Below are 26,389 nucleotides of genomic sequence, written 5' to 3' on the forward strand. Positions count from 1 at the left end.
AGTGTGAAGGGCAGCTATAAATAGACAGAAAGTTATACAGTGGGCAGGGGAGAGGCGGGGAGGGGGTAGCAGAAAAGGAGAGAAGTAGAAAGACTGGGTGCAATGGTGGAATGAGGGCTGTATAGTGCTGGAATGAGAACAGGGAGGCTGGATGGGTGAGGACAATGACTAACATAGGTTGAGGCCAGGAAGGTAATGGATATATTGCACGGAAAGTTCCTAGCTGCGCAATTCAGAAAAGCTGGTGTCAGTGGGAAGTATCCATATGGCACAGGCTTTGAAGCAGTCACTGAAATGAAGGATGTTATGTGCGGCAGCATGCTCAGCAACCAAGTGGTCCATTTGTTTCTTGGTCACAGTTTGTCGGTGGCCATTCATGCCAACAGACAACTTGTTGGTTGTTATGCCAACACAGTTTGTAGAAACATGACTGGTTTCACAGGTAGCCCTGCCTTTGATGGGATAGGTGGTGTTTGTGACTGGACAAGAGTAGGTGGTTGTGGGAGGATGTATGGGACTCCTAGCACTTCTACCTTCCACATGCTTTCTAAAGTCCATAAACCTAACCACCCCAGGATGCCCCATAGGGGCCAGTTACTATACCCCCACTGAGAGAATCTCTGCTCTTGTAGGCCTACACCTTCAACCTATTACCCAGAACCTATCATCCTATATAAAAGATATCAACCACTTCCTCCACTGACTCTCCACATTTACTGCCCCTTTACCACACAGTGCCCTCCTTATCACTGTTGATGCCACCTCCATGCAAACTAACATTCCTAATGCGCATGGCCTGACTGCTATTGAACACTACCTTTCCAGATGCCCTACAGATTCCAAACCAACAACATCCTTCCTAGTTGCCATTACCAACTATATCCTCACCCACAATTACTTCTGCTTTGAAGGCACTATCTACAAACAAAACAGAGGTAACACTATGGGCACCCACTTGGCACCATCCTATGCCAACCTATTCATGGGCCATCTGGAGGAATCCTTCCTATACGCCCAAAATCCTGAACCCCTCACCTGGTTCAGATTCATTGATAACAACTTTGTGATCTGGATCGAGGGTGAGGACATCCTATCCACATCCTCCAGAACCTCAACAACTTCTCCCCCATTTGCTTCACCTGGTCCTACTCAACCCAAGAAGCACCCTTCCTAGATGTTGACCACCACCTCAGAGATGGCTACCTCCATCCATATCAAATCTACTAACCACCAGAAGTACCTTCACATTGACAGCTGCCACCCATTCCATATAAAGAAGTCTCTTCCACACATTCTAGTCACCAGTGTTCATCACACCTGCAGTGAGGAGGGACCCCTCTCGAAATATACCGAATGTATCACTGAAGCCTTCACAGACCGTAATTATCTTCCTAACCTTGTAAAAATCAAATCTCATCTTTGCAGTCTCCCACCATCTCTCAAAGTCCCACCATCTAGCCACAGGAGAGCATTCCCCTCATAACTCTGTACCACCCAGGACAGGAGCAACTAAATTATTCTCCACCAGGGTTTTGACTACCTCTTGCTGTGCCCTGAAATGAGAAATGTCCTACCCACTATCCTGCCCAGCCTTCCCACAGTGGTATCCCACCATCTACCGAACCTACACAATATACTCGTCCATCCCTAAACAAACCCTGCTCCCAGCCCCTTACCTCATGGCTCATACCCCTGTAATAAACCTGTCCCATACATCCTCCTATCACCACCACCACCACCACCACCACCACCACCACCACCTACTACAGCCTGGTCACAAACACCATCCATTCCATCAAAGACAGGGCTACCTCTGAAACCACTCCTGTGACCTACAAATTAAGCTGCAACCAATGTGGTGCATTCTATGTGGGCATGACAATCAACAAGCTGTCTGTCCGCATGAATGGCCACCAACAAACAGTGGCGAAGAAACAAGTGGACTACCTGGTTGCTGAGCACGCTGCCTAACATGACATCCTTCATTCCAATGACTGTTTCACAGCCTGTGCCATATGAATACTTCCCACTGACACCAGCTTTTCTGAATTGTGCAGCTGGGAACTTTCCCTGCAATACAGGGTGTTACAAAAAGGTACGCCCAAACTTTCAGGAAACATTCCTCACACACAAATAAATAAAAGATGTTATGTGGGCATGTGTCCAGAAACACTTAATTTCCATGTTAGAGCTCATTTTAGTTTCGTCAGTATGTACTGTACTTTCTCGATTCACCGCCAGTTGGCCCAATTGAAGGAAGGTAATGTTGACTTCGGTGCTTGTGTTGACATGCGACTCATTGCTCTACAGTACTAGCATCAAGCACATCAGTACGTAGCATCAACAGGTTAGTGTTCATCACGAACGTGATTATGCAGTCAGTGCAATATTTACAAATGTGGACTTGGCAGATGCCTATTTGATGTATGGATTAGCACGGGCACGGGGCAATAGCCGTGGTGCGGTACATTTGCATCGGCACAGATTTCCAGAACGAAGGTGTCCCGACAGGAAGACGTTCGAAGCAATTGATTGGCGTCTTAGGGAGCATGGAACATTCCAGCCTATGACTCGCGACTGGGGAAGACCTAGAACGACAAGGACACCTGCAGTGAACGAGACAATTCTTCGTGCAGTTGACGATAACCCTAATGTCCGCGTCAGAAAGTTTCTGCTGTACAAGGTAACGTTGACCACGTCACTATATGGGGAGTGCTACGGGAGAACCAGTTGTTTCCGTACCATGTACAGCGTGTGCAGGCACAATCAGCAGCTGATTGGCCTCCACGGGTACACTTCTGCGAATGGTTCATCCAACAATGTGTCAATCCTCATTTCAGTCCAAATGTTCTCTTTACAGATGAGGCTTCATTCCAACGTGATCAAACTGTAAATTTTCACAATCAACATGTGTGGGCTGACGAGAATCCGCACGCAATTGTGCAATCACGTCATCAACAAAGATTTTCTGTGAACATTTGGGCAGGCAATAATGCCGATGTCTTGACTGGGCCCCATGTTCTTCCACCTACGCTCAATGGAGGATGTTATCATGATTTCATACGGGATACTCTACCTGTGCTGCTAGAACATGTGCCTTTACAAGTACGACACAACATGTCATTCATGCACGATGGAGCTCCTGCACATTTCAGTCGAAGTGTTCATACGCTTCTCAACAACAGATTCGGTGACCGTTGGATTGGTAGAGGCGGACCAATTCCATGGCCTCCACGCTCTCCTGACCTCAACCCTCTTGACTTTCATTTATGGGGGCATTTGAAAGCTCTTGTCTACACAACCCCGGTACCAAATGTAGAGACTCTTCGTGCTCGTACTGTGGACGGCTGTGATACAATACACCATTTTCCAGAGCTGCATCAGCACATCAGGGATTCCATGCGACAGAGGGTGGATGCATGTATCCTCGCTAACGGAGGACATTTTTAACATTTCCTGTAACAAAGTGTTTGAAGTCACACTGGTACGTTCTGTTGCTGTGTGTTTCCATTCCATGAGTGATGTGATTTGAAGAGAAGTAATAGAATGAGCTCTAACATGAAAAGTAAGCGTTTCCGGACCCATGTCCACATAACATATTTTCTTTCTTTGTGTGTGAGGAATGTTTCCTGAAAGTTTGGCCGTACCTTTTTGAAACACCCTGTGTATCCATAAGCTACCTGGTCTCAACCTTTGTTAGTCATTGTCCTCACCCATCCAGCTTCCTGTTCCCATTCCAGCACTATACAGCCCTCATTCCACCATCACACCCCGTCTTTTTACTTCTCTTCTTTTCCGCTACCTGCTGTCCCTCCCCACCTCTCCCCTGCCTACTGTCTGACCTTCTGTCCACACATAGCTGTCCTTTCCTCTCTCCACCTCGTCTCTTTGGACACCCAGCAGCACTGCAGTGTCCACCACCCCTACACAACTACCCCCCTCCCTCCCCACCTCAGCCTACTCCTTACACCCACCCAGTTGCCAATCCCATCATGCACTGATGCTGCTGCTCACATTGTGGCTACAGTTGCCTGATACTGCAGTCACACGTGTGCAAGTTGTGTTTACATGAGAGAGAGAGAGAGAGAGAGAGAGAGAGAGAGAGAGAGAGAGAGAGAGAGAGAGCTATTTTTGGTAAGGCCTTATGGGTCAAAAGCTTTATTTTTAACAGTCTTTTTGTTGTGCGCATCTGCGACTCAGCATCTCCGCTATATGGTGAGTGGCAGCTTTCCTTGTCATAATATTGCAAAATTATATATAAACTGTCTTTTAAGTCCTGCCCAGTTCTCTACACTCTCACTGGTTTGCCACAGTAGAACAACAGAACAAAAGGAGTTTGACAATAACTAACACTGGAATGACACCATGGAAAATCTGGGACGTAATAACAGTAATATGAAAAGGATAGATTGCTGCTCACTGTATAAAGGAAAGACTGAGTAACAGACATGCATAATGAGAACAGACTGCTATGTATTATTAGCCATCAGACTTAATCAAAACACACACACACACACACACACACACACACACACACACACACACACACACACACAGAGAGAGAGAGAGAGAGAGAGAGAGAGAGAGAGAGAGAGACTGCATTCTGTTGGCAGTAATTCAAGAGCAAGGACTTTTTTCTAAAGGTTTTCATCTGGAGTGTGGCCTTGCACAGCTTTGATATATGAACAACACACAGTTCAGGCAAGAAGAGAATAGAAGCTTTTGTAATGTGGTGCTACAGAAGAATGCTGAAGATTAGATTCATTTTATTTTTATTTTACAGGTCTAGTACTACAGGACCAAACTGAGGAGCAAATTTCCATGACCGTGGAAGTATCAGGAAAGTGAATAATACGCAAAATAAAATTTACACAAATACTATTCTGATTATACACATAACCAACAACATAACACAGGAATCTGCTTAATTTTTTCCCAGGAGCTCCACAGCAGAATAAGAGTGAGTCATGAGTAAATTCTTCAGTTTAGCTTTGAAAGTGCAATAATTACTGCTAATACATGTTAATTTTTGTGGTAAATTATTGAAAGCAGATGCAGCAGACTACTGAACACATTTCTGCACAAGAGTCTAGGAGATGTGATCCAAGGATTTCTACCTAGCATTAACTGATTGACAGGTTATTGGGAATATGCTCACACTGTTAACAACAAAGAAAACATATATACTGAGAGACTAATGTCAGAATTTCCCAGACACTTTAACAAAGGTTGGCAAAAGATTTGCAAACTTACACCACACACTGCTTCAACTGCCCATTTCCGAGGCAAAAATACTCTTAGTGATTGGGAAGAGTTAGAATATAATGCAATGCATCATAAGCAAATGAAAACAGGCAAAGTACACTGACTTTCATGTTTGCCTATCACTTATATCAGATACTTTTCTAATGATAAACACCACAGGATTCAGTTTTCCATGGTATGTATTCAGATAGATGGTAAGCTATGATTGTTCAGCCTGGCTAAAAAATGCTGATTCTGTGTAATAAAAAAAGGTATGTTTTAATTGAGTTGCATGTCAAGAACTTTAAAAACTGAGTATTGTTGAGATTTAGTATCGATTCATTTCCTACAAGCCATGATATTATATCTTGAACTGCTCTATGTGACACACTGCCTTTATTACACTTAACATCTTTCACTAACGCACCAATGTTGTCAAAAAGTATTTTAGGACCACCTGTTACATTAGAAGGCACATCACTTACATATGTGATATGCCTTCTAATGTAACAGGTGTGCCACAGTAAGACACCATCACATTACTGTAGAGAATGACCTTTAGCTATCTGTTTTTAAGTATTATAGGAACTAATGGTGAGTTACTCCTCTTATTCCATAATAGTTCAACTTCTGCACTATTATTCTGTAACCAACACAATATCTAGCCTTTTCAATAGATCCAACAATAAACGAGATGGTTCTTAATCAAAGGGGAAAAAATAATTTATGACACAATTTTACTGAGAGAATGCCTTGGATGAAAGGACACACCCTGAGCCATCAAGGAATTGTCGGTGTGGTAAAATGGTTAAAGTTTTACAAAGAGTTCGTTTTCTTTTAACGATGACAAATATCTATGGAGCATTTGCAACAATCTAGTCATATGAGCTAGCTGAAGTACATGAACATCCATCTGACTCCTACCTTAAGTGGTATGTATTTCATTTCAATAGGAGTCAGTTGTGTCAAAACAGGGATTTGGCTCTGGTTTTCATTAACAGATACACTAACTGACGAGGACAGCCTTAGCATATAATTTACAAATATTATGTACAAACTGTATGAATTATGATTAATTAAAGTTAAGTTGTGAAAACAGTGCCACTGCCACCTAAAAAATAGCTGTCATAACTCAGGAGAGAAGCAGTGCCTCCAGGCAGCAGAAAGTATGACGAAATTCACATGTGGTGTGACTGTCTAGGGGCACAGCTTTTTTCCTTGAAACTAGAAGGTTGTAACATTGAATCCTGGCTCTGTTACTTTTTGCTCGTTCTGCCTTATAACCCAGTATTCACCTCTCAACAATGTGGAGATTCACCAGAAATGAACTCTGATTCCACTGGTTAGGGGCACGCAAGCCACTTAAGTGACATCAAACTATTGTGATTGTTTCCGAACAACTGTGTAGTGAAAATCAATTACTTGTGCACAGAGTACAATGCAGCGTGATACACAACATTACTTCATTGCATAAAGTTTCGCTGCATTGTAGTGGATGACTCATTTTTCAGCTTTCTGCATTCCTCAGGTCAAACACAGATGCAAAACTCGATTCTCTGGATGGCAGGGGTGAAAGATATTATTTGTTTGGACACTTTCATATTATACAGTAGACTGGTAAATGAATCTTCACTGGTGAGAAAGCGATTAAGATCTTTTAAACATCATAAAGATATGGGCACCATGTTCTTGAACAGGATTCAGAAATTTCTTGCTGATAGATACAAAAGATTTCAAAATACATGTACAGATGGTTGAGGGCTGCATTTTGAAAGATGAGGACAATTTTAGACTGTCAGTTTCTGCTTTCCTCATTTTTACCAGTCGCAATTTGCACTCTTAATTCACAGCAAATTATCTGAACACTGGACAGTGCATTACTCAATTTTGAAGCTTCATGATAAATATGATCAATAATGAAATGATAACCACCTCTTCATCAAGCTGCGATGTGAAACACACAATCTGAAATAAGCAAATATTTTAACCAATAGTTTTCCTGCAACCAACTGAGAACAACTGCCTAGCAAAAAAACCTGAGAATCAAAAACATGTGGTGTTTTATTTTATATGCTTTACATGTTCACTTCTTTAGCTGAGCCTAGGTTTGATTCCAGGCTGGATCAGCGATTTTATTTGCTTGCTGACTGGGTGTTGTATTGTCCCCATCATCATTTCATCATCATCAACATCCAATCATTGAAGTGGCATAGATTATGAAAGACTTACACCAGCAGCAAAACTTCCTCAAAGAGGACTCCCAGCCAAAACATGCTGTACGTTCATTTCATTTTATGCTTCAAGTAAAACATTTTCTGAAAAAGTGCTTTAGTAACGTCCCCTTTATTAACATTTAGTACATTCTTTCAGCAGCACAGCACATGACTTAACTTTTAGCTTTCTTTGAATAAAACCTCTATATGGACATTATTCTTTGTGTGGCACAGTGAAAAAGTCTATCATAAAGAATTGTGGCAATAAGTCTCAACAACGTATCACAGTGCATACGGAGCTTCACAAGAGGAGTGATTTAACATGAGCTAAACATGTAGACCATGCATGTTTTTCCTTATTTTATCTTTCATTTGTACCACATCGGACAGTCTCATTGAGCCCCCCCCCCCCCCCCCTTTCTCTCTCTCTCTCACTCACTCACTCACTCACTCACTCACACACACACACAAATTGCATACAATATTTGCATTGCTTGTAAGCACATTACTTACATCACAACATGCTCCCACCATTGCCATGAGATGTCCCTCCAAATGCTAGTTCAATACCTCCAAATGCCAGTTCAATATGGAACATACAATATTCACATCTCCAGACAAATTTCTTGGCACGCACTGCATAACTTGACAGTTATGATATTCATTTACTCAACATCAATCCTTGAATTTTACTCATGGTCCCTAAAGATACTCTATGCTAATCAAGTCATCTGGATGCAGATACTTAATGCTAGCCTTGCAAAGCTGTGCTGGGTCGCTAGTATTTTATATTTGCATAAATCTGGTATCTTTATAAAGTGGAGAATTTCCAAGATTTATTTATGATACAATTTTGATTCTACATATGCACTCTTGGCCAGCGAAATTGACAAACCTGTAACTTAACAGGACTGCACTGCCACAAGTGTCTCCAGTTTGTGACTTGTCTTGGGACTGGACCTTTCTTATAATGAGCAATAAATTACATAATGTAAATTAATAGTTTATTATAGAAATGAAATTACTGAAGCGACCAATAATGTAAGGACTGAAGTTAAGCAGACACATCTCGCGTGTAAGACTAAATGAAGCTATTATACCAAACTATTAGAACTTACATGAAACACAGGAAGTGGTTTTGGAATTGGTTGCCCAGATTTCTCCAACTCTGCGTACTGCCGAGCACAGGAAAGGCTGCAGAACCTTCTTTCTTTAGTGTAGAAGGCGTGTTTCACTCCGATTGCTCCACAAGTCTGGCAGACAGCTAAATTACGCGAAAATAGTGACAACACTGTTCTCTGATAGAATACATTAAGAGTAAAAAGATATAATGAGAATGCTGATTTAATTTTTTGTGCAAACTAAGTGTGGAGTAAAGCAAGGGTACACATAACACAAATATGCTTGAAGGAAGCATGCTACACAGAACATTTAACAGCAAGCTGCAATTATCAGCACAACAGACATAAAAGCAGGAGTAATTCAGCCATGCAGGAGAATAGATATTTAACTTTTTAAGATTTGTTTCTGATTTACAGAGAAGATTATCCAAAATTTCATTTACAACACTCACTGGGCTTAAAGTGGAATTTGAATGTAAACTATGAAATTTCTGAGCTTTTTGTGTGAAATTTTCTAATTTCAGTTTTTACATATTTAGATTTCAATGCAATATGTTTGTATGAAATGTGAACTCTATTAAAGGGATATAAAAGAAAAAAAGGGGGCATAAAAATAATATCACCTTCATAACATGGCCTCCAAAAATGCTTAAAAACTATTCTCCACCACAAGTGTATGTTTGAGTGTGTGCATGTATATACGTGTGTGTGTGTGTGTGTGTGTGTGTGTGTGTGTGTGTGTGTGTGTTTGTGTGGAAGTTGTTCTCTCACATTATCCCCATAAGTTATACATTTTGTGGAATGCTCACTCCCTGAGTAGTAAGTTTCATGTGAATAAGAATGTTTCCTGATGAAACAGTTTCATGACACCTTTGTAATGTTTTTATAGTACTCGCCCCAAAGTGGCACACCTTAGTTTCTTGACCGCACTTACCCATTCCATCCTTTTGGATGGGGATGACGCTAAGATCGGTATCTTTCTGATATGCTATTGGGGTCTTCAGTTTCAGTGCGGGATGTTTGACCGGCTTGATTTTGCGGGCCCGCTGACTTGGAGTTTGTGTGGCAGCTGAGGCAGTTGACATGTACTGGGGCTGCGACTCACAGTAAGTATCGAACTCATCCAGCATCATGAACCCGTCCATGTCCTGGGGACCACAAAGCTCAACTCATCACGACATTCTGCTTTTCCATTCCCCATAACCCTCAGACGAAATTAAACCTAGCAATGAATGAAAGTCATTAAATGTTGGGGATCAATCTAAAATTTCAGTAATCACATCCCAATGGTAAAATTACATAATTATTAACAATTAAATTTTATGGAATGCTGGTAGTTATCAAGAGGATGTAGCACATACAGCAAAATTGCAGAAAATAAAGGGAATGGACAATCACATATTTGCAAGCAAACACATACAGACAATGCGTACACAATTATTGTGGTGTCTCAATTTTTATTTGTCTGCCGGGTGCATGCCCTTACCTTCTACCTTTTAAAATACGTAATGGTGCAAATGTCTCAGTAATTCAAGAACAGCTTTACTTTTCTCAGCAGTATGAAGCAGCATAATAAATATTAGCAGTGAACCCACAAAATAGATTTTTTAAAAAGATTAGCAGACTTTGAAAACTACTTCAGTATGGTATTACAAATCATGCTTTAATCTCTCAAAATAAAGAGAAAAGACACAGCAATGTTCACATCAAAATGTTGCTAGAACTTCCATTCAGGTACACTAGCAAATACAGTACACAGACCAATTAATCTGTTTACATAATGCTATAATTTTTGTAGCCATCCTGTATTAAAATTTGTATGTAGGATTAAAGAAGCTTGTCACATTGCCTCTTCTGTTTCTTTTCTCTCCTTTCCCCCCTAAAATCAAAATCACAGCTAATTTTTTTTTTTCTACATACCTATTTGGTAATTTACATATATAGTGAATTCAGTCACTAGGAACAGTCTAGAAAGTTACGGAGTTCAGTATTTCCATTCTGCGGCCACATATCAAGTTATGAATAACAGAAATTAATACATGCTTTATATTTATTTTATAATTCTTTAAAGCTGAGGAAATAGTAAATGTAACGTGCTCTCCAATTTCCAAACAACGGGATGTGATGCAAGACTAACAGTGCATTGCGCATAATCTGTTAATGGTGTTACAGCAAAGAATACTTCATGTGGTTGATTGATAATTTTATTTCTTTTCGAAGGTAGCCATTACTAGTGAGAAAGAGTATAAAAACATGCAAGTACAAATTAAACCAAGAGTCCAACAGGTAACAACATGCTATAGCACAGTATGTTAGTAGTAGTCATTACTTATCAAATGCTTCTTGATTATGGTCATCTACATAATTACATTTATTAATCACAATTGCACACTAATGTGATGCACAGAATGCGCCGCATGGCAGTGTCATTAAGCTTACTTGGAAAATTCATAAGCAAAGGACAGAATCTGGTCTCCACAGGAAAAGAGGAGGAAACACAAATAGAAATTCACACGATTCATTTTTCACTTATCTGTGTATTTCACCTGTCAATACTACAAGAAGACAAGACATGATAGAGCGCACATGAAAACAATAATTATACCTTACTAGCCACACAATTTTCCAATTCAAGTTTCATCAACAACTGAATAGAAAATGTATTATTTCAATAAGGTACAAGCATAATTTCATTGCATCCCTCAATCTCAAAATATTCGCACTTTCCTTCCACAATATTAATCCAAGTTACTAGTTCTCTCAGGAAGATGCTTTTACTATCTGAACCAATGAGCTGTAGTAACCTCTCTCCTGTGTCCAGAATAACTTAGAGGCTAACATAAAAGTGACTGCTCACTGAAAGACGAAATCAAACAATATCAATGTGTGATTTTCTTTTCACGTAAAAGTTCTCAAAATCATAGTACTTGTTCTATTCTAATCAGTTTTTAATCCAACATGTTCTTGGTTTCTTTATTGTATCACAACAATGGGTCTAATAATGACAACTGATTTCACAAATCAAGGAATTATTCTCTTGTGTTCATCAAGAAACACAACAGTAAGTGCTACTGTCTCCTTACTTTAAACACCACAGTCCACAATAGCTGCGCTGTTTAAGGATTTTCAGATGGCAAAGGTTCTACAGCTTCTACTATTTTCTAGTATTCACATTGGACTCTTGAAAGGATTTATACAAACAATGTTGGTAAAATTGGAAATGCTAGTGGGATAACGTGCACTGCCAATCACAATTAATCAAAAGGTCATGAATAATACTTTCACATAATAAAACATTTTCATGTCTTTCGCCACAATAATCCATAGTGCGTTTGCTCTCAGTGCTGCTTGACAGCTTTCTGGGGAGGGGGGGTACAGGAGAGAAAACATTCTGCCGTTTATGAAGCAGCAAGGCTGGTGAGTGTGAGCTGCCAGCCATGTAAACAGAGGGTCAGGTGGTGAGTAAACGTTAAAGAGGGGCCATAGTGGGGATTTAAATGTCCACCCACCACTAATGACACTGTAAGGAGTAGTACAAGAATCTGGCACTTTTGTAGAAGATACAAGAGAACATGCCTTCCAATATGTTGTGGATGCACTGTGAATTCACGTAGCAAGAAACCCAAGATGCTTTTATTGCACTGACACTACCTGAGAACCTACATCTGCTGAACTTCCATGGTCTACAACAGACCATTATCTACAGACAACAAACAGAAAAGGGACAAAAAATGGTGGGTAAAGCTAATACCAACATTTCTATTCATTATGACAGTTACTTATGGCTTATTCACAATGATTTAACATTATTCTACAACTTAAAACTTGACTGTGATAAATGAAAAAATGTGCCAGATGATTCTCTGACCTGTATTTGCTGCTTTTAGTGAGCAGTAACCTTAAGCATTAGTCAATCTGGGAACACCTCCAGACCAGACTCAAACTATTACTTTTACTGATGTTTGTTTTTACGATTTCCACACTAAAACCAGATGCTCTCCCATGAGGTCTGTGGGAATAGCACCACTATGGGAAGGATTTGAAGTGAGACTGTGGCTCTTCTGCCATGAATATTAAATATGAATTGAATTAGTTTTGATGAAATGAAATCATATAAGGTTTGAAGTTTGAGTCAGAGTTAAAAAGATGTTCTCACAAAACCTAAAAGGGCAGAGCAGCGGCTTGTAAAAAGCAGAAAATCCACATCTGAGCACTGATCTGGACAAATTTTCAATTGTCATGACTGTAATTATACTGCTGGTTCAGCATTTCTGAATCATTTTCCCTGTTACCATATCACGTCATCACAGTCCTTTTGTTTCAAACCCATCGATACATTAATATGCTTTCAGTGAAATTTATTTGACTCGCATAGTAGTGAGTTAGCAACAATGAATTTAGTGTTTTCTCACACTTTCACTATCTCAAATAGTTTTATAAATTTTCTGTCCAGACCTAAGATCACTGTCCACAGATGTAGGACATTTATTAACCGATGAAAATCCAGGATGGAATGTAACAATATTAGAGGAGGGAAGTTGCTACTCACCATATAGCAGAGATGCTGAGTCGCGATAAGCACAACAAAAGATACACACAATTACAGCTTTCAGTCATTAAGGCCTTTATCAGCAACACACACACACACACACACACACACACACACACACACACACACACACACTCATGCATACACAACTTACACACACATCTATAGTCTCAGATAACTGAAACCACACTGCAAGCAGCAGCACCAGTGTATGATGGGAGTGGCGACTGAGTGGGGGTAAGGAGGAGGCTGGGGTGGGGAGGTTGAGGGATAGTATTGTGGGGGTGGCAGGTAGCAGAAAGTGAAGTGCTGCATTTTAGATGGATGGCAGGAGAGAGGTTGGGGGGGGGGGGGGGGGTAAATAGCGGGAGTGAGAGAAATAAAAAGAAATTAGGAGACTAGGTGTGGCAGTGAAATGAGAGCTGTGTAGTGCTGGAATGGGAACAGGGAGGGGGCTGGATGGGTGAGAACAGTGACTAACGAAGGTTGAGACCAGGAGAGTTATAGGAATATAGTATGTATTGCTGGGAAAGTTCCCACCCACGCAATTCAGAAAAGCTGGTGTTGATAGAAAGAATCAATATGGCACAGGCTGTGAATCACTTATTGAGGTAAGGGATATCATTTTTGGCAGTGTTTACAGCAACAGGGTGGACAACTTGTTTTTTGGCCACAGTTTGTCAGTGGCCATTCATGCAGACAGACAGCTTGTTGGTTGTCACGCCTACATAGAATGCAGCACAGTGGTTGTACCTTAGCTTGTAAATCACATGACTGGTTTCACAGGTCGCCCTGCCTTTGATGGGATAGGTGATGTTAGTGACCGGCCTGGAGTAGGTGGTGGTAGGAGGATGTATGGGACATGTCTTGCATCTAGGTCTATTACAGGGGTATGAGCCATGAGGTAAGGTATTGGGAGCAGGGGTTGTGTAAGGATGGACGAGTATATTGTGAAGGTCCGCTGGATGGTGGAATAGCACTGTAGGAGGAGTGGGGAGAATTGTGGGCAGGACATTTCTTATCTTTCCAGTCTCCCACCACCTCCCCAAATCCCACAGTTCGGCCACAGAGGAGTATTTCCCCTCATAACTCAGTACCATCCGGGACTGGACCAACTGAATTTCATTCTCCATCAGGGTTTCGATTACCTCTCATGGTGCTCTGAAATGAGAAATGTCCTGCCCACTATCCTCCCCACCCCTCCTACAGTGGTATTCCGCCATCCACCGTACCTTCTCAATATACCCGTCCATCCTCACACAACCCCTGTTCCCAATCCCTTACCTCATGGCTCATACCCCTGTAATAGACCTAGATGCAAGACCTGTCCCACACATCCTCCTACCACCACCTACTCCAGGCCGGTCACTAACATCACCTATCCCATCAAAGGCAGGGCGACCTGTGAAACCAGTCATGTGATTTACAAGCTAAGCTGCAACCACTATGCTGCATTCAATGTAGGCATGACAACCAACAAGCTGTCTGTCCGCATGAATGGCCAACAACAAACTGTGACCAAAAAATAAGGTGTTGCTGTAAACGCTGCCAAAAATGATATCCCTCATCTCAATGAGTGATTCACAGCCTGTGCCATATGGGTCCACCAACACCAGCTTTTCTGAATTGCGCAGGTGGGAACTTTCCCAGCAATACATCCTATGTTCCTGTAACCCTCCTGGTCTCAACCTTTGTTAATCACTGTCCTCACCCATCCAGCCCCCTCCCTGTTCCCATTCCAGCACTACACAGCTGTCACTTCACCGCAACACCCAGTATTTTAATTTCTTTTTATTTCTCTCCTTTCCACTACTTCCCCCCCCCCCCCCCCCCCACCTCTTTCCTGCCCTCCGTCTAAACTGCAGCACTTTCTGCCACCCCCACCATACTATCCCTCCCCCTCCCCGCACCATCCTTACCCCCACCCAGTCGCCACTCCCATAATGCTCTGGTGCTGCTGCTGCTCACAGTGTGGTTTCAGTTATCTGAGACTGCAGAAAAGAGAGAGAGAGAGAGAGAGAGAGAGAGAGAGAGAGAGAGTGTGTGTGTGTGTGTGGCCGACAAAGGCCTTAATGGCTGAAAGCTATAATTGTGTGAATCTTTTGTTGTGCCTATCGCGATTCAGCGTCTCCGCTATATGATGAGTACCAACTTTCCTTCTCTAATATTGTTACATGTATTAACTGATAACTCAACTAATCAGTGAAGTTAGTCCAAGAAAATGAAAAGAACAAAATAAAACACTAAGCTATCCAACAGTTGTCCAAAGTTCACCAATGATACCTCTACAGATTTCAAGTATGGCAGATGGTAATACGAGGTCAAAAACAGAAGCCGTTGTTCTCTGCCACATTAAAGTCATGCATAGTAAGGCACACATTACACACCCTCTTTGCCAATTTACTGTCTGCCAACTACATCCTGTAACCTCAACATTAGTGGGAAGTTGAACATTAACTTTATTTTGTTATACTTACAAATATTTTGAATACTGAAACTAAACAGTGATTCACTGGCAATTTCATATTAATTAAAAGCAATGTTTACTCCTCCGCTCAACCCATTTCTGCTCCTCCATAATTCAACACTTAACTTCCTCTCGTCACCATGCACTTCACAGTCCTGTATACTCTTCATAATATTGTGCAGCATTAGCGAATTGGTTCTCTCATTTCTTAAATAATGTAGTCACACATTCTAGGTCCTGATTCACTGTCTATCAACATATTTATCAATAGCCAGCAAATGTTACAAAATTTAAGTCATATGAAATATCAATATAGTGTATATATATAAACTGAGGTGTAAACACATTGTGTGTGGTATTGGCAGCAGTGGCGGCTGTCCCGCGCGCAACCCCCATCCCTACTCACATTGTGGGCAACCCTGTATTGTTAATCGCACTGCCCACTCCAGTCAGGTTGCGCACTGAAACTCACTTTGATACTATTGAAGAAGTAGTATCATTCTTCACAGCGTCTAGCAAGCAGTTTGCAACATTGGAGAGTCATCTAAAACACTCACTGCAGTATCACTGTCAAACGAGATGGGTTGAGTGACATGATGCTGTTATTCAGTTCGCAGCTGATCTCAGAACAGTTTGCAAAGTTCTTAGAGAAATAGTGTTGGAGGATAGAACAACAGCTGCTAAAGTCAATATTCTCCTTCGAGCTCTCTCTAATTGCAAGTTTTTTATCACTCTGTTTACACTGAGTGACATTATGAGCATAACATATCCAGTCAGCAAAATCTTACAAGAGCGTAGCTTGGACGTCACGACGGCAAAAGCAAAATTAGATTCAATACTCAAGGTGAGAACTAATGCTGATAGCCACTTTGCTCGTATTGTAGAAAAGGCGAAGGCAGTTATCGAAGAGTTAGACATGGAGATGAGTGTTCCTTGTCTTACAGGCAGAGACAGACACAGGGAAAACTATGATCATAATGATGATGCTACAACATATTGGAAAATAACTGTTTTAATTCCAACACTGGACCGTGTTAAGACTGACACGAGAGAACGTTTTGCTGAAGAAAATATTTACGGTTAAAATTCAACATACTTTTGCCCTTACAACTACTGAAACAGGACGGTAATGATCTGGCACATAAATGGAACCACTGCTTAACTGAACTACCATTCTTTGAAGAAGAATCAGTCTTTAATCACTAAAAAGAGACTAATGGGAGTGATTCTTCAGTACAAGCAAAGAAGCATAAATGCCCTTAATGATCGTGATTCTTTTATGCAAACACTGCCTGTTTGTCCTAGATCTGACTATCCTACTTTGCACACGCTGTACAAAATATTTACTCGTCTACCTGCATCTATTGCTACAGTAGAAAGAAGTTTTTTAACTTTGCGGCACACAAAGACATGGCTGAAGTCGACAATGAAGGAGGACTGATTTAATGGCTTAGCTCTGTTGGGCACTCACCCTGACATTGATTATTCTATTGATGATGTAATTAACCAATTTTCCAGGAAGAATAGGTGCACAGAATTCATCATTTAAGGAAAATAACCACAACTGTAACTTTTTTATATCATAAGATGGCATTGTCTAGTACATGTGTATAATCAATTTAAATAAAACTTCCTTTGACTTTATTACTTTTTATTACGGTAAAAGTAATTTCTGTATCCGCCAATGATTGGCAGTGCCTCATGCCACATCTCCTCTTGTGTGCTCAGATACAGTGCATCTGCAGCTAGTCCACTTGGCCAGTCAACAATGATGAACACTACCTGCCTTTGACTTGGGAAGATACATCGATATGCAGCTACTTTGCATGTTAGCATAAAACAGCTTCAATTTCATCAGTCAAAATTATCAATTTGAACAGAATAGATGATAGCAGATTAGGATAACGTGGACTATTATACACAATGAAGCATTTGATTATTAATTGGACAATTAACAAGACCTGACCATACATTAAATCTATGTGCATTTACTTTCTTTTCTTGGAGAAAAGAATTTGTTGGTAAGATGAAGTTCTTCTCCATGGATACCTATCTAAATCAACAACGTATAACTAGAATATTAGTAAAACATTAAAATTTAAACACTGTGCAACTGATGTAGACATTTGACAACAATGTCATTACTGACTTATTTTTAACAATCTTTTCTGTCCACACCTCAGTACATTTTTCACAAGAAAACATTTTCTGTCGTGCACTGTGAAATTTTGAGTTTATTTACGACTGGCCATTTTAGCTGTACAGTCGTATAAAGCAAAATACAGATTATCTCCATGCAACATGCTACAATGGATGTGAGAGATAAAATAACACCTCAATCCACATGTGTAACCACAAAAATGTTAACATGATCTGTATCAAACATGAACCAAAAGTCTATAATAAATGGAGAGAACCAAGTATGACACAGTTTAAGTATGTATTTGACTGAAAATTCATATCTTTCCACACACGAATCTCAACTTATTCTCTCAGTGCAACATCTGCATGTGGCATGTCACATAGAGATAAACTGTATGTTGCTTGATGATGATACAGTTGAAATTGGCCAATCACAAAAAAATTGGAGATTGTACAACCTTAACGTACAACTTTTAACTGATTTTTGTTGGTACTTCATGCACAGAATGTAGCTGGAGTGTACAGCTTCTGTCATTATGGTTTTCTGCCATGCTAAAGACACCTTTCAGTGCTGCTGTCTTGTGAGACATGCCACTTTGCTAGGTTTTATGAATTTTTCTTCTAGAAAACTGGCCTCTAGCGATTTTATGCAGTCTAAGCACTGTATGGCTATACTCATAAGCATTTGCTATGTGTCTCAGATCTACCATGCAGACCTGTGTCTTTACTGACAAAGAAGCCTGTAAACTTTTGTAAGCCACAACCATTTGTGACAAGACTGCATTTATCTTTTCACAAATGATCAACACAATCTATAATCTGAAAGTAGTAAGCATTGTGTTGCAGAAGCATAAACAATGACTCAATCAGCATGTTTAGAGAGAAATTATAGGAAGAACACTTGGGATAAATTTATTAAGCAAACAATGTTAATGGGAAATTTAACTATTTCTTAAAAACTACAACACTTTGAGTTTATTTTCCTCTAAAACAAATAAGGGCAAACGCGAATAGAAGAAATCTGAAACTTCATTACCATCAGCACTAAATGAAGACACCTTTTCGAATCACAAACATTTATGATGTACATATATGCAGACTGCAGTGATGAAAGGAAATTTGTACCAAGGTCGAGTTCGAATCCCAGTCTTGGTTCAATTTTCATTTGTTGTTGCTGCCTGCATATATAAACCATCAGTATTGTCGAATCCTCCATTCTCTCTCTCTCTCTCTCTCTCTCTCTCTCTCTCTCTCTCTCTCTCTCTCTCTCTCTTAAGCAAGTTCATTTACTATGATCCAAAAATAAATCACTCCAAAAATAAGCCAAAAACTATCTGGAACATTATGAAATATGAAAACAAACTAACAGAGTACAAGAACCAGCTTTAAACGATGACTCTAGGAATATACTTCAACCTCCTACATACCACTCACACAGGGATTGTGTAGACAAGATCAGAATAATTATAGTATGCACAGAAAGATTCAAATGATCATTCTTTCCATGCACCATACAATAATGGAACAGGGAGAATCCCCAGTAGGTGGTACAATGAGATCCACCCTCTACCAGGAACTTCATGGTGGTCTGCAGAGAATGTCTGTGGATGTAGGTGTAGGAACCATTAACCCATATGAAATTGAGCCCTCATAAAATAATTCTTACAGAAATTGTGACATTTTCAAAGCACTGACCATTAAATTCCACGATTACTTCCACGTAGCAGCTGCAAGCACTGCACGTAGCAATTAACAACTGAATGCAGGTGTAAATAAAATAGAAAGAAACTTCCACATGGGAAAAATATATTAAAAACAAAGATTCCAAGACTTACCAAGCGGGAAAATGCCGGCAGACAGGCACAAGAACAAAACACACAAACACACACACAGAATTACTAGCTTTCGCAACCGATGGTTGCTTCTTCAGGAAGGAGAGGGAAAGACGAAAGGATGTGGGTTTTAAGGGAGAGGGTAAGGAGTCATTCCAATCCCGGGAGCGGAAAGACTTCCCTTAGGGGGAAAAAAAGGGACAGGTGTACACTCGCGCGCACACGCACACATATCCATCCGCACATACACAGACACAAGCAGACATATTTAGGCCAGGTGTGTTAGATTTACTTGTGCAGACACTGCAAGCACCACAAACAAATATTATTTCAAAAATACAGCCCCTAAGAAGTTTACAGAATTCAGTAGGAATAATGATTGCTATTATGGTGTGTCTAGAATGACATGGAAATCTCATGCTGAATGAATAGGATTGTCCTTACGATATCTCTGTAGTTAATCAATGATCCAGTGTATATTTCCTGAGGGACTTAAATATGCTGTGTTCCCAAGAAAATAGTTAAACATAATTCCAAGAAAACATATAAAAAACCTTGGCTAACTAAAGGAATAATAATATCTTGCAACTGCAAAAGAGAACTGTATCTAACAGCAAGAGGGAGTACTGACCCCGAAATTGTTCAATATTATAAAAACTATTGTGCGGTACTAAGAAAAGTTATTAAAAAGTCCAGAAGCATGTGTATCATGTCTGAGATCAGTAACTCTGATAATAAAATTAAAGCAATTTGGAATATTATTGAAAGGGAAACAGGGCAACCAAGAGCACAGGAAGACTTTAGTGCAATAAAACTGAATGACAAGTGCACTAACAAACAATCAGAAATTGAAAATATTTTGAATAATCATTTTTTAAATGTTGTGGAGAAAATGGGATCTAGATCTTCACTAGAAGAGGCAAGGCTATTAATAGAAGAGGCCATACCTGCGCAGTTTGAAACAACTGTAATTCCACCAACCTCTCCCTCTGAAATCAGTAAAATAATAAACTCACTGAAAAGTAAAAGCTCTTACGGAATTGATGGCATTTCCAGCAAAGTACTTAAAGCTTGTTCCCCACAGATAAGTAGGATTCTCAGCCACGTATGTAATAGCTCTTTGGAGCAGGGTGTTTTCCCTGATAGACTGAAATATGCCATTGTAAAACCATTGCATAAAAAGGAGGATACATCGGATGTCAACAACTACTGCCCAATCTCTCTTCTGACAGCTCTATCAAAAATTTTTGAGAAAGTAATGTATTCAAGAGTAGCCTCCCATATTTGTAAAAATAAAGTACTAACAAAATGTCAGTTTGGTTTTCAGAAAGGCTTTTCAACAGAAAATGCTATATATGCTTTCACTGATCAAATATTAAATGCTCTGAATAACCGGACATCACCCATTGGTATTTTTTGTGATCTCTCAAAGGCCTTTGATTGTGTGAATCACTGAATTCTTTTAGATAAGCTAAATCATTATGGTTTGAGTGGGGCAGTGCACAAATGGTTTAATTCATACTTAACTGGAAGAATGCAGAAAGTTGAAATAAGTGGTTCGTGTAATGTTAAAACAACAGCTGATTCCTCAAACTGGGGTGCTATCAAGCACGGGGTCCCACAGGGTTCGGTCTTAGGTCCTTTACTGTTCTTGATATACATTAATGACTTACCATTCCACATTGATGAAGATGCAAAGTTAGTTCTTTATGCTGATGATACAAGTATAGTAATAACATCCAAAAACCAAGAACTAAGTGATGTAATTGTAAATGATGTTTTTCACAAAATTATTAAGTTGTTCTCAGCAAACGGACTCTCTTTAAATTTTGATAAAACACAGTATATACAGTGCCGTACAGTAAATGGCACAACTCCAGTAATAAATATAGAATTTGAACAGAAGTCTGTAGCTAAGGTAGAATTTTCAAAATTTTTAGGTGTGTCCATTGATTAAACTGGAAGCAACACATTGATGGTCTGCTGAAACGTCTGAGTTCAGCTACATATGCTATTAGGGTTATTGCAAATTTTGGTGATAAGAATCTCAGTAAATTAGCTTACTATGCCTACTTTCATTCACTGCTTTCGTATGGCATCATATTCTGGGGTAATTCATCGTTGAGTAGAAAAGTATTCATTGCACAAAAACGTGTAATCAGAATAATTGCTGGAGCCCACCCACGGTCATCCTGCAGACATCTATTTAAGGATCTAGGGATCCTCACAGTAACCTCACAGTATATATATTCCCTTATGAAATTTGTTGATAATAATCCAACACAATTCAAAAGTAATAGCAGTGTGCATACCTATAACACCAAGAGAAAGGATGATCTTCACTATGCAGGGTTAAATCTGACTTTGGCACAGAAAGGGGTAAATTATGCTGCCACAAAAGTCTTTGGACACCTACCAAACAGCATCAAAAGCCTGACAGATAGCCAACTAACATTTAAAAATAAATTAAAAGAATTTCTAGATGACACCTCCTCCTACTCATTGGCTGAATTTTTAGATTAAAAAAAAAAAAAAAAAAAAAAAAAAAAAAAAAAAAAAAAAAAACTTGTACAGACATCTTTTATTAACCTGACACGTTCCACATCATTACGAAGTGTCGTATTCATGATCTATGAAACAAGTATTAATCTAATCTAATAGCTATCCACAAAACCAGAAATATGCAAACAACCTCCAATTACAGACCTTTATCACTCTTTCCATTCATTTCAAAAGTATTTAATAAAGTGGCCAATGATAAAATACAGAATCATTTAACTAAATAGACCTTGATCAAGTGTGACTTCCTTTTAACTGTATGGTATATGTTACATTACATTTAGGAACTTTCGGGTAATTGAACATGTATAAATAATTATAGATTTCTGTAGTTGTATATATAAGTTTGGATGTAGCTGTATTGCGTTGATGTACTGGTGGATATTGTGTGGTATGACTCCTGTAGTTGATAGTATAATTGGTATAATGTCAACTTTATCCTGATGCCACATGTTCTTGACTTCCTCAGCCAGTTGGATGTATTTTTCAATTTTTTCTCCTGTTTTCTTTTGTATATTTGTTGTATTGGGTATGGATATTTCGATTAGTTGTGTTAATTTCTTCTTTTTATTGGTGAGTATGATGTCAGGTTTGTTATGTGGTGTTGTTTTATCTGTTATAATGGTTCTGTTCCAGTGTAATTTGTATTCATCACTCTCCAGTACATTTTGTGGTGCATACTTGTATGTGGGAACATGTTGTTTTATAAGTTTATGTTGTAAGGCAAGCTGTTGATGTATTATGTTTGCTACATTGTCGTGTCTTCTGGGGTATTCTGTATTTACTAGTACTGTACATCCGCTTGTGACGTGATCTACTGTTTCTATTTGTTGTTTGAAAAGTCTGCATTTATCTGTTGTGGTATTGGGATCTTTAATAATATGCTTGCTGTAATATCTGTAAATATAGCCTTTTCTTAGCCATGTGTTGGATCCGTCTTGATCGATGTGTGGCTGTGTTAGATGATACGGGTGTTTGCCATGTAGTGTTTTCTTTTTCCAATTTACTTTCTTCGTATCTGTTGATGTTATGTGATCTAAAGGGTTGTAGAAGTGGTTATGAAATTGCAGTGGTGTAGCCGATGTATTTAAATGAGTGATTGCTTTGTGTATTTTGTTGGTTTCTGCTTGTTCTAGAAAGAATTTTCTTAAATTGTCTACCTGTCCATAATGTAGGTTTTTTATATCGATAAATCCCTTTCCTCCTTCCTTTCTGCTTAATGTGAATCTTTCTGTTGCTGAATGTATGTGATGTATTCTATATTTGTGGCATTGTGATCGTGTAATTGAGTGCTTCTAGGTCTGTGTTACTCCATTTCACTACTCCAAATGAGTAGGTCAATATTAAGTATTTATAGCTTCTGTCTTGTTTCTTGCTGTCAATTCTGTTTTCAGTATTTTTATTAGTCTTTGTCTAAATTTTTCTTTTAGTTCTTCTTTAATATTTGTATTATCTATTCCTATTTTTTGTCTGTATCCTATATATTTATAGGCATCTGTTTTTTCCATAGCTTCTATGCAGTCGCTGTGGTTATCCAATATGTAATCTTCTTGTTTAGTGTGTTTTCCCTTGACTATGCTATTTTGCTTACATTTGTCTGTTCCAAAAGCCATATTTATATCATTGCTGAATACTTCTGTTATCTTTAGTAATTGAGTGAGTTGTTGATTTGTTGCTGCCAGTAGTTTTAGATCATCCATGTATAGCAAATGTGTTATTTTGTGTGGGTATGTTCCAGTAATATTATATCCATAATTTGTATTATTTAGCATGTTGGATAGTGGGTTCAGAGCAAGGCAGAACCGGAAAGGACTTAATGAGTCTCCTTGGTATATTCCATGCTTAATCTGTATTGGCTGTGATGTGATATTATTTGAATTTGTTTGGATATTAAGTGTGGTTTTCCAATTTTTCATTATTATGTTTAGGAACTGTATCAATTTAGGATCTACTTTGTATATTTCCAATATTTGTAGTAACCATGAGTGGAGTACACTATCAAAAGCTTTTCGGTAATTAATGTATGCGTAGTGTAGCGACCTTTTTTTAGTGTTAGCTTGATATGTCACCTCTGCATCTATTATCAATTGCTCTTTACATCCTCGTGCTCCTTTGCAACAGCCTTTTTGTTCTTCATTTATAATTTTGTTCTGTGTTGTATGTGTCATTAATTTCTGTGTAATGACTGAAGTTAATATTTTGTATATTGTTGGTAGGCATGTTATGGGGCGGTATTTAGCTGGGTTTGCTGTGCCTGTTTGATCTTTAGGTTTCATATAAGTTATTCCATGTGTAAGTGTATCAGGGAATGTGTATGGGTCTGCAATGTAACTGTTAAATAATTTATATTAAAAACAAAGATTCCAAGACTTACCATGCGGGAAAGCGCCGGTAGACAGGCACAATAAATAAAACACACACACAGAATTTCTAGCTTTCGCAACCAACCATATCTTGGAAAGGGGGAAGGAGAGGGAAAGACGAAAGGATGTGGGTTTTAAGGGAGAGGGTAAGGAGTCATTCCAATTCCGGGAGTGGAAAGACTTACCTTAGGGGGAAAAAAGGACAGGTGTACACTCGCGCGCACACACACACACATATCCATCCGCACATACACAGACACAAGCAGACATTATTTATTGTGCCTGTCTACCAGCGCTTTCCCGCTTGGTAAGTCTTGGAATCTTTGTTTTTAATATATTTTTCCCGTGTGGAAGTTTCTTTCTATTTTGTTAAATAATTTAGTTAGATGTGAATGTGTTGAGGTGAACTTCTTTAGCCAGAAATTTGCTATTTTATCTTTTCCAGGGGCTTTCCAATTGTTAGTAGAATTAATTGCTTTGGTGACTTCATGTTGCAAAATTATCACTTCAGGCATTTGTGGTATCATCTTGTATGAGTCTGTGTTTGTTCCTAGGTTTGTTGCTTGGTAATAACAGAACATGAGATGTCGATTAACTTCATCTGACCATCTCATCCTCTGTCTTTGTTTTCCTTCTAGGGTGGTTGCAGGAAGCATATTCTGCAAAACACCTCTATTTGGATTTAAATCATTATCCAGTTGGCTAGCAGTGTCGTTAACATTGTGGGCGGGCATAGGATTCAAGCGTCGTCCCCGACCATGACGGCGCTTGTCCGAGGCTTCTTTAGTTCTGTCCTGAACCAACTAATCACACTAAAAAGGAGGTTAGCCCTGGGTTTGTTCTTTTCGACTGGCAGAACATACCGGAGGCCTATTCTTTTCCCGGGCCTCCACGGGGATTATTATTATTATTACTATTATTATTTTAGGGGAGGGGGAAACCATGATGACTGGACGTAAGTACGTATATTGTATATAGTAGTGTGATGGAGTGAGAGTTAGAGGAGAAGGTGAGGAGTGAGAGATGGGAGAGTGGGGGGGGGGGGGGGGGGGTGTGAAGGATAGAAAAGGCTCTTTTTCATGTAATTTCATCAATTATTCTACGTAGAGTCTGGTTTCTAATATTTATCTGCTCATTGAGCAACTGTTTATTTTGTATTAATGCTTCTTGTATTTTGAAATTTTCTTGGAAAGGGAGAAGGTGTCCGTCTGCCTTTACTGATTTTTATGATATTCATATCATTTTCAATATTGCTTGGTCTATGGTGTTCTTATTTTAGATGATTAGCAAATGTTGAATGATTTGTACAGTATTTAAATGCTTTGATGTGTTCTTTATATTTAGTGTTGAATGTCCTGCCAGTCATTCCAATGTGAATCTTCTCCCACAATCTCTGCAACTGGGCTGATAGATACCACATTGTTGGTATCTGTCTGGTTTTGATTTGAGTTTTGGAATGTGCTTTTGTACGAAATTGTTTGTTTTGTAAGCAATGTTTATGGCTTTTTTTAATATGGTACTATTTTATGAGTGAATTTGTTGTGGCAAGTCACTGTATACCATTGACCCCCCCCCCCTTTTTTTTTGTACGAGTTAGTGTGGTTTGGTTAGTTTTTTTTTTTCAATATTTGTCTCTATTTTTTTTGTTTAGTTTGTCTACCATTGTTTCTTTGTGTCCATTTTTAATAATATTTGTTTTATAATGGCTAAGTCTTTCTGGTAATTAGAAGTGTTTAGGGGGATGTTGTTCAGCCTATTTAATATGTATCTGAATGCTGCTTTTTGTGGTTCTGTGGGTTGTTTTACGTTGCATTTAAGATAATGTCATTTCTTGTGGATTTTCTGTATATATCACATGGACCATTAGTTGACATCTCTTGTTGGAGGCTTGAGAGGCGT

General features: G+C 39.2%; 1 protein-coding gene across 6 annotated transcripts in view; it reads right to left on the reverse strand.

The window, feature by feature from the left end:
* LOC126278350 (polycomb protein Sfmbt-like) overlaps nt 1-26,389 on the reverse strand; it is a 263,014-nt gene that overhangs the window by 162,716 nt on the left and 73,909 nt on the right. For 3 of the 6 annotated variants that reach the window (XM_049978395.1, XM_049978396.1, XM_049978394.1), the window contains 2 exons: nt 9,513-9,726; nt 8,576-8,721 (listed from right to left, as the gene is read on the reverse strand). The exons of the other annotated variants lie outside the window; for them this stretch is intronic. In XM_049978395.1, coding sequence (XP_049834352.1) covers nt 8,576-8,721; nt 9,513-9,726 — 360 coding nt within the window. The remainder of the gene's footprint in view (nt 1-8,575; nt 8,722-9,512; nt 9,727-26,389) is intronic. 6 annotated transcript variants of the gene reach the window in all.

The sequence above is a fragment of the Schistocerca gregaria genome, chromosome 6 (genome assembly GCF_023897955.1).
Source record: "Schistocerca gregaria isolate iqSchGreg1 chromosome 6, iqSchGreg1.2, whole genome shotgun sequence".
In the NCBI taxonomy this organism is placed as follows: domain Eukaryota; kingdom Metazoa; phylum Arthropoda; class Insecta; order Orthoptera; family Acrididae; genus Schistocerca; species Schistocerca gregaria.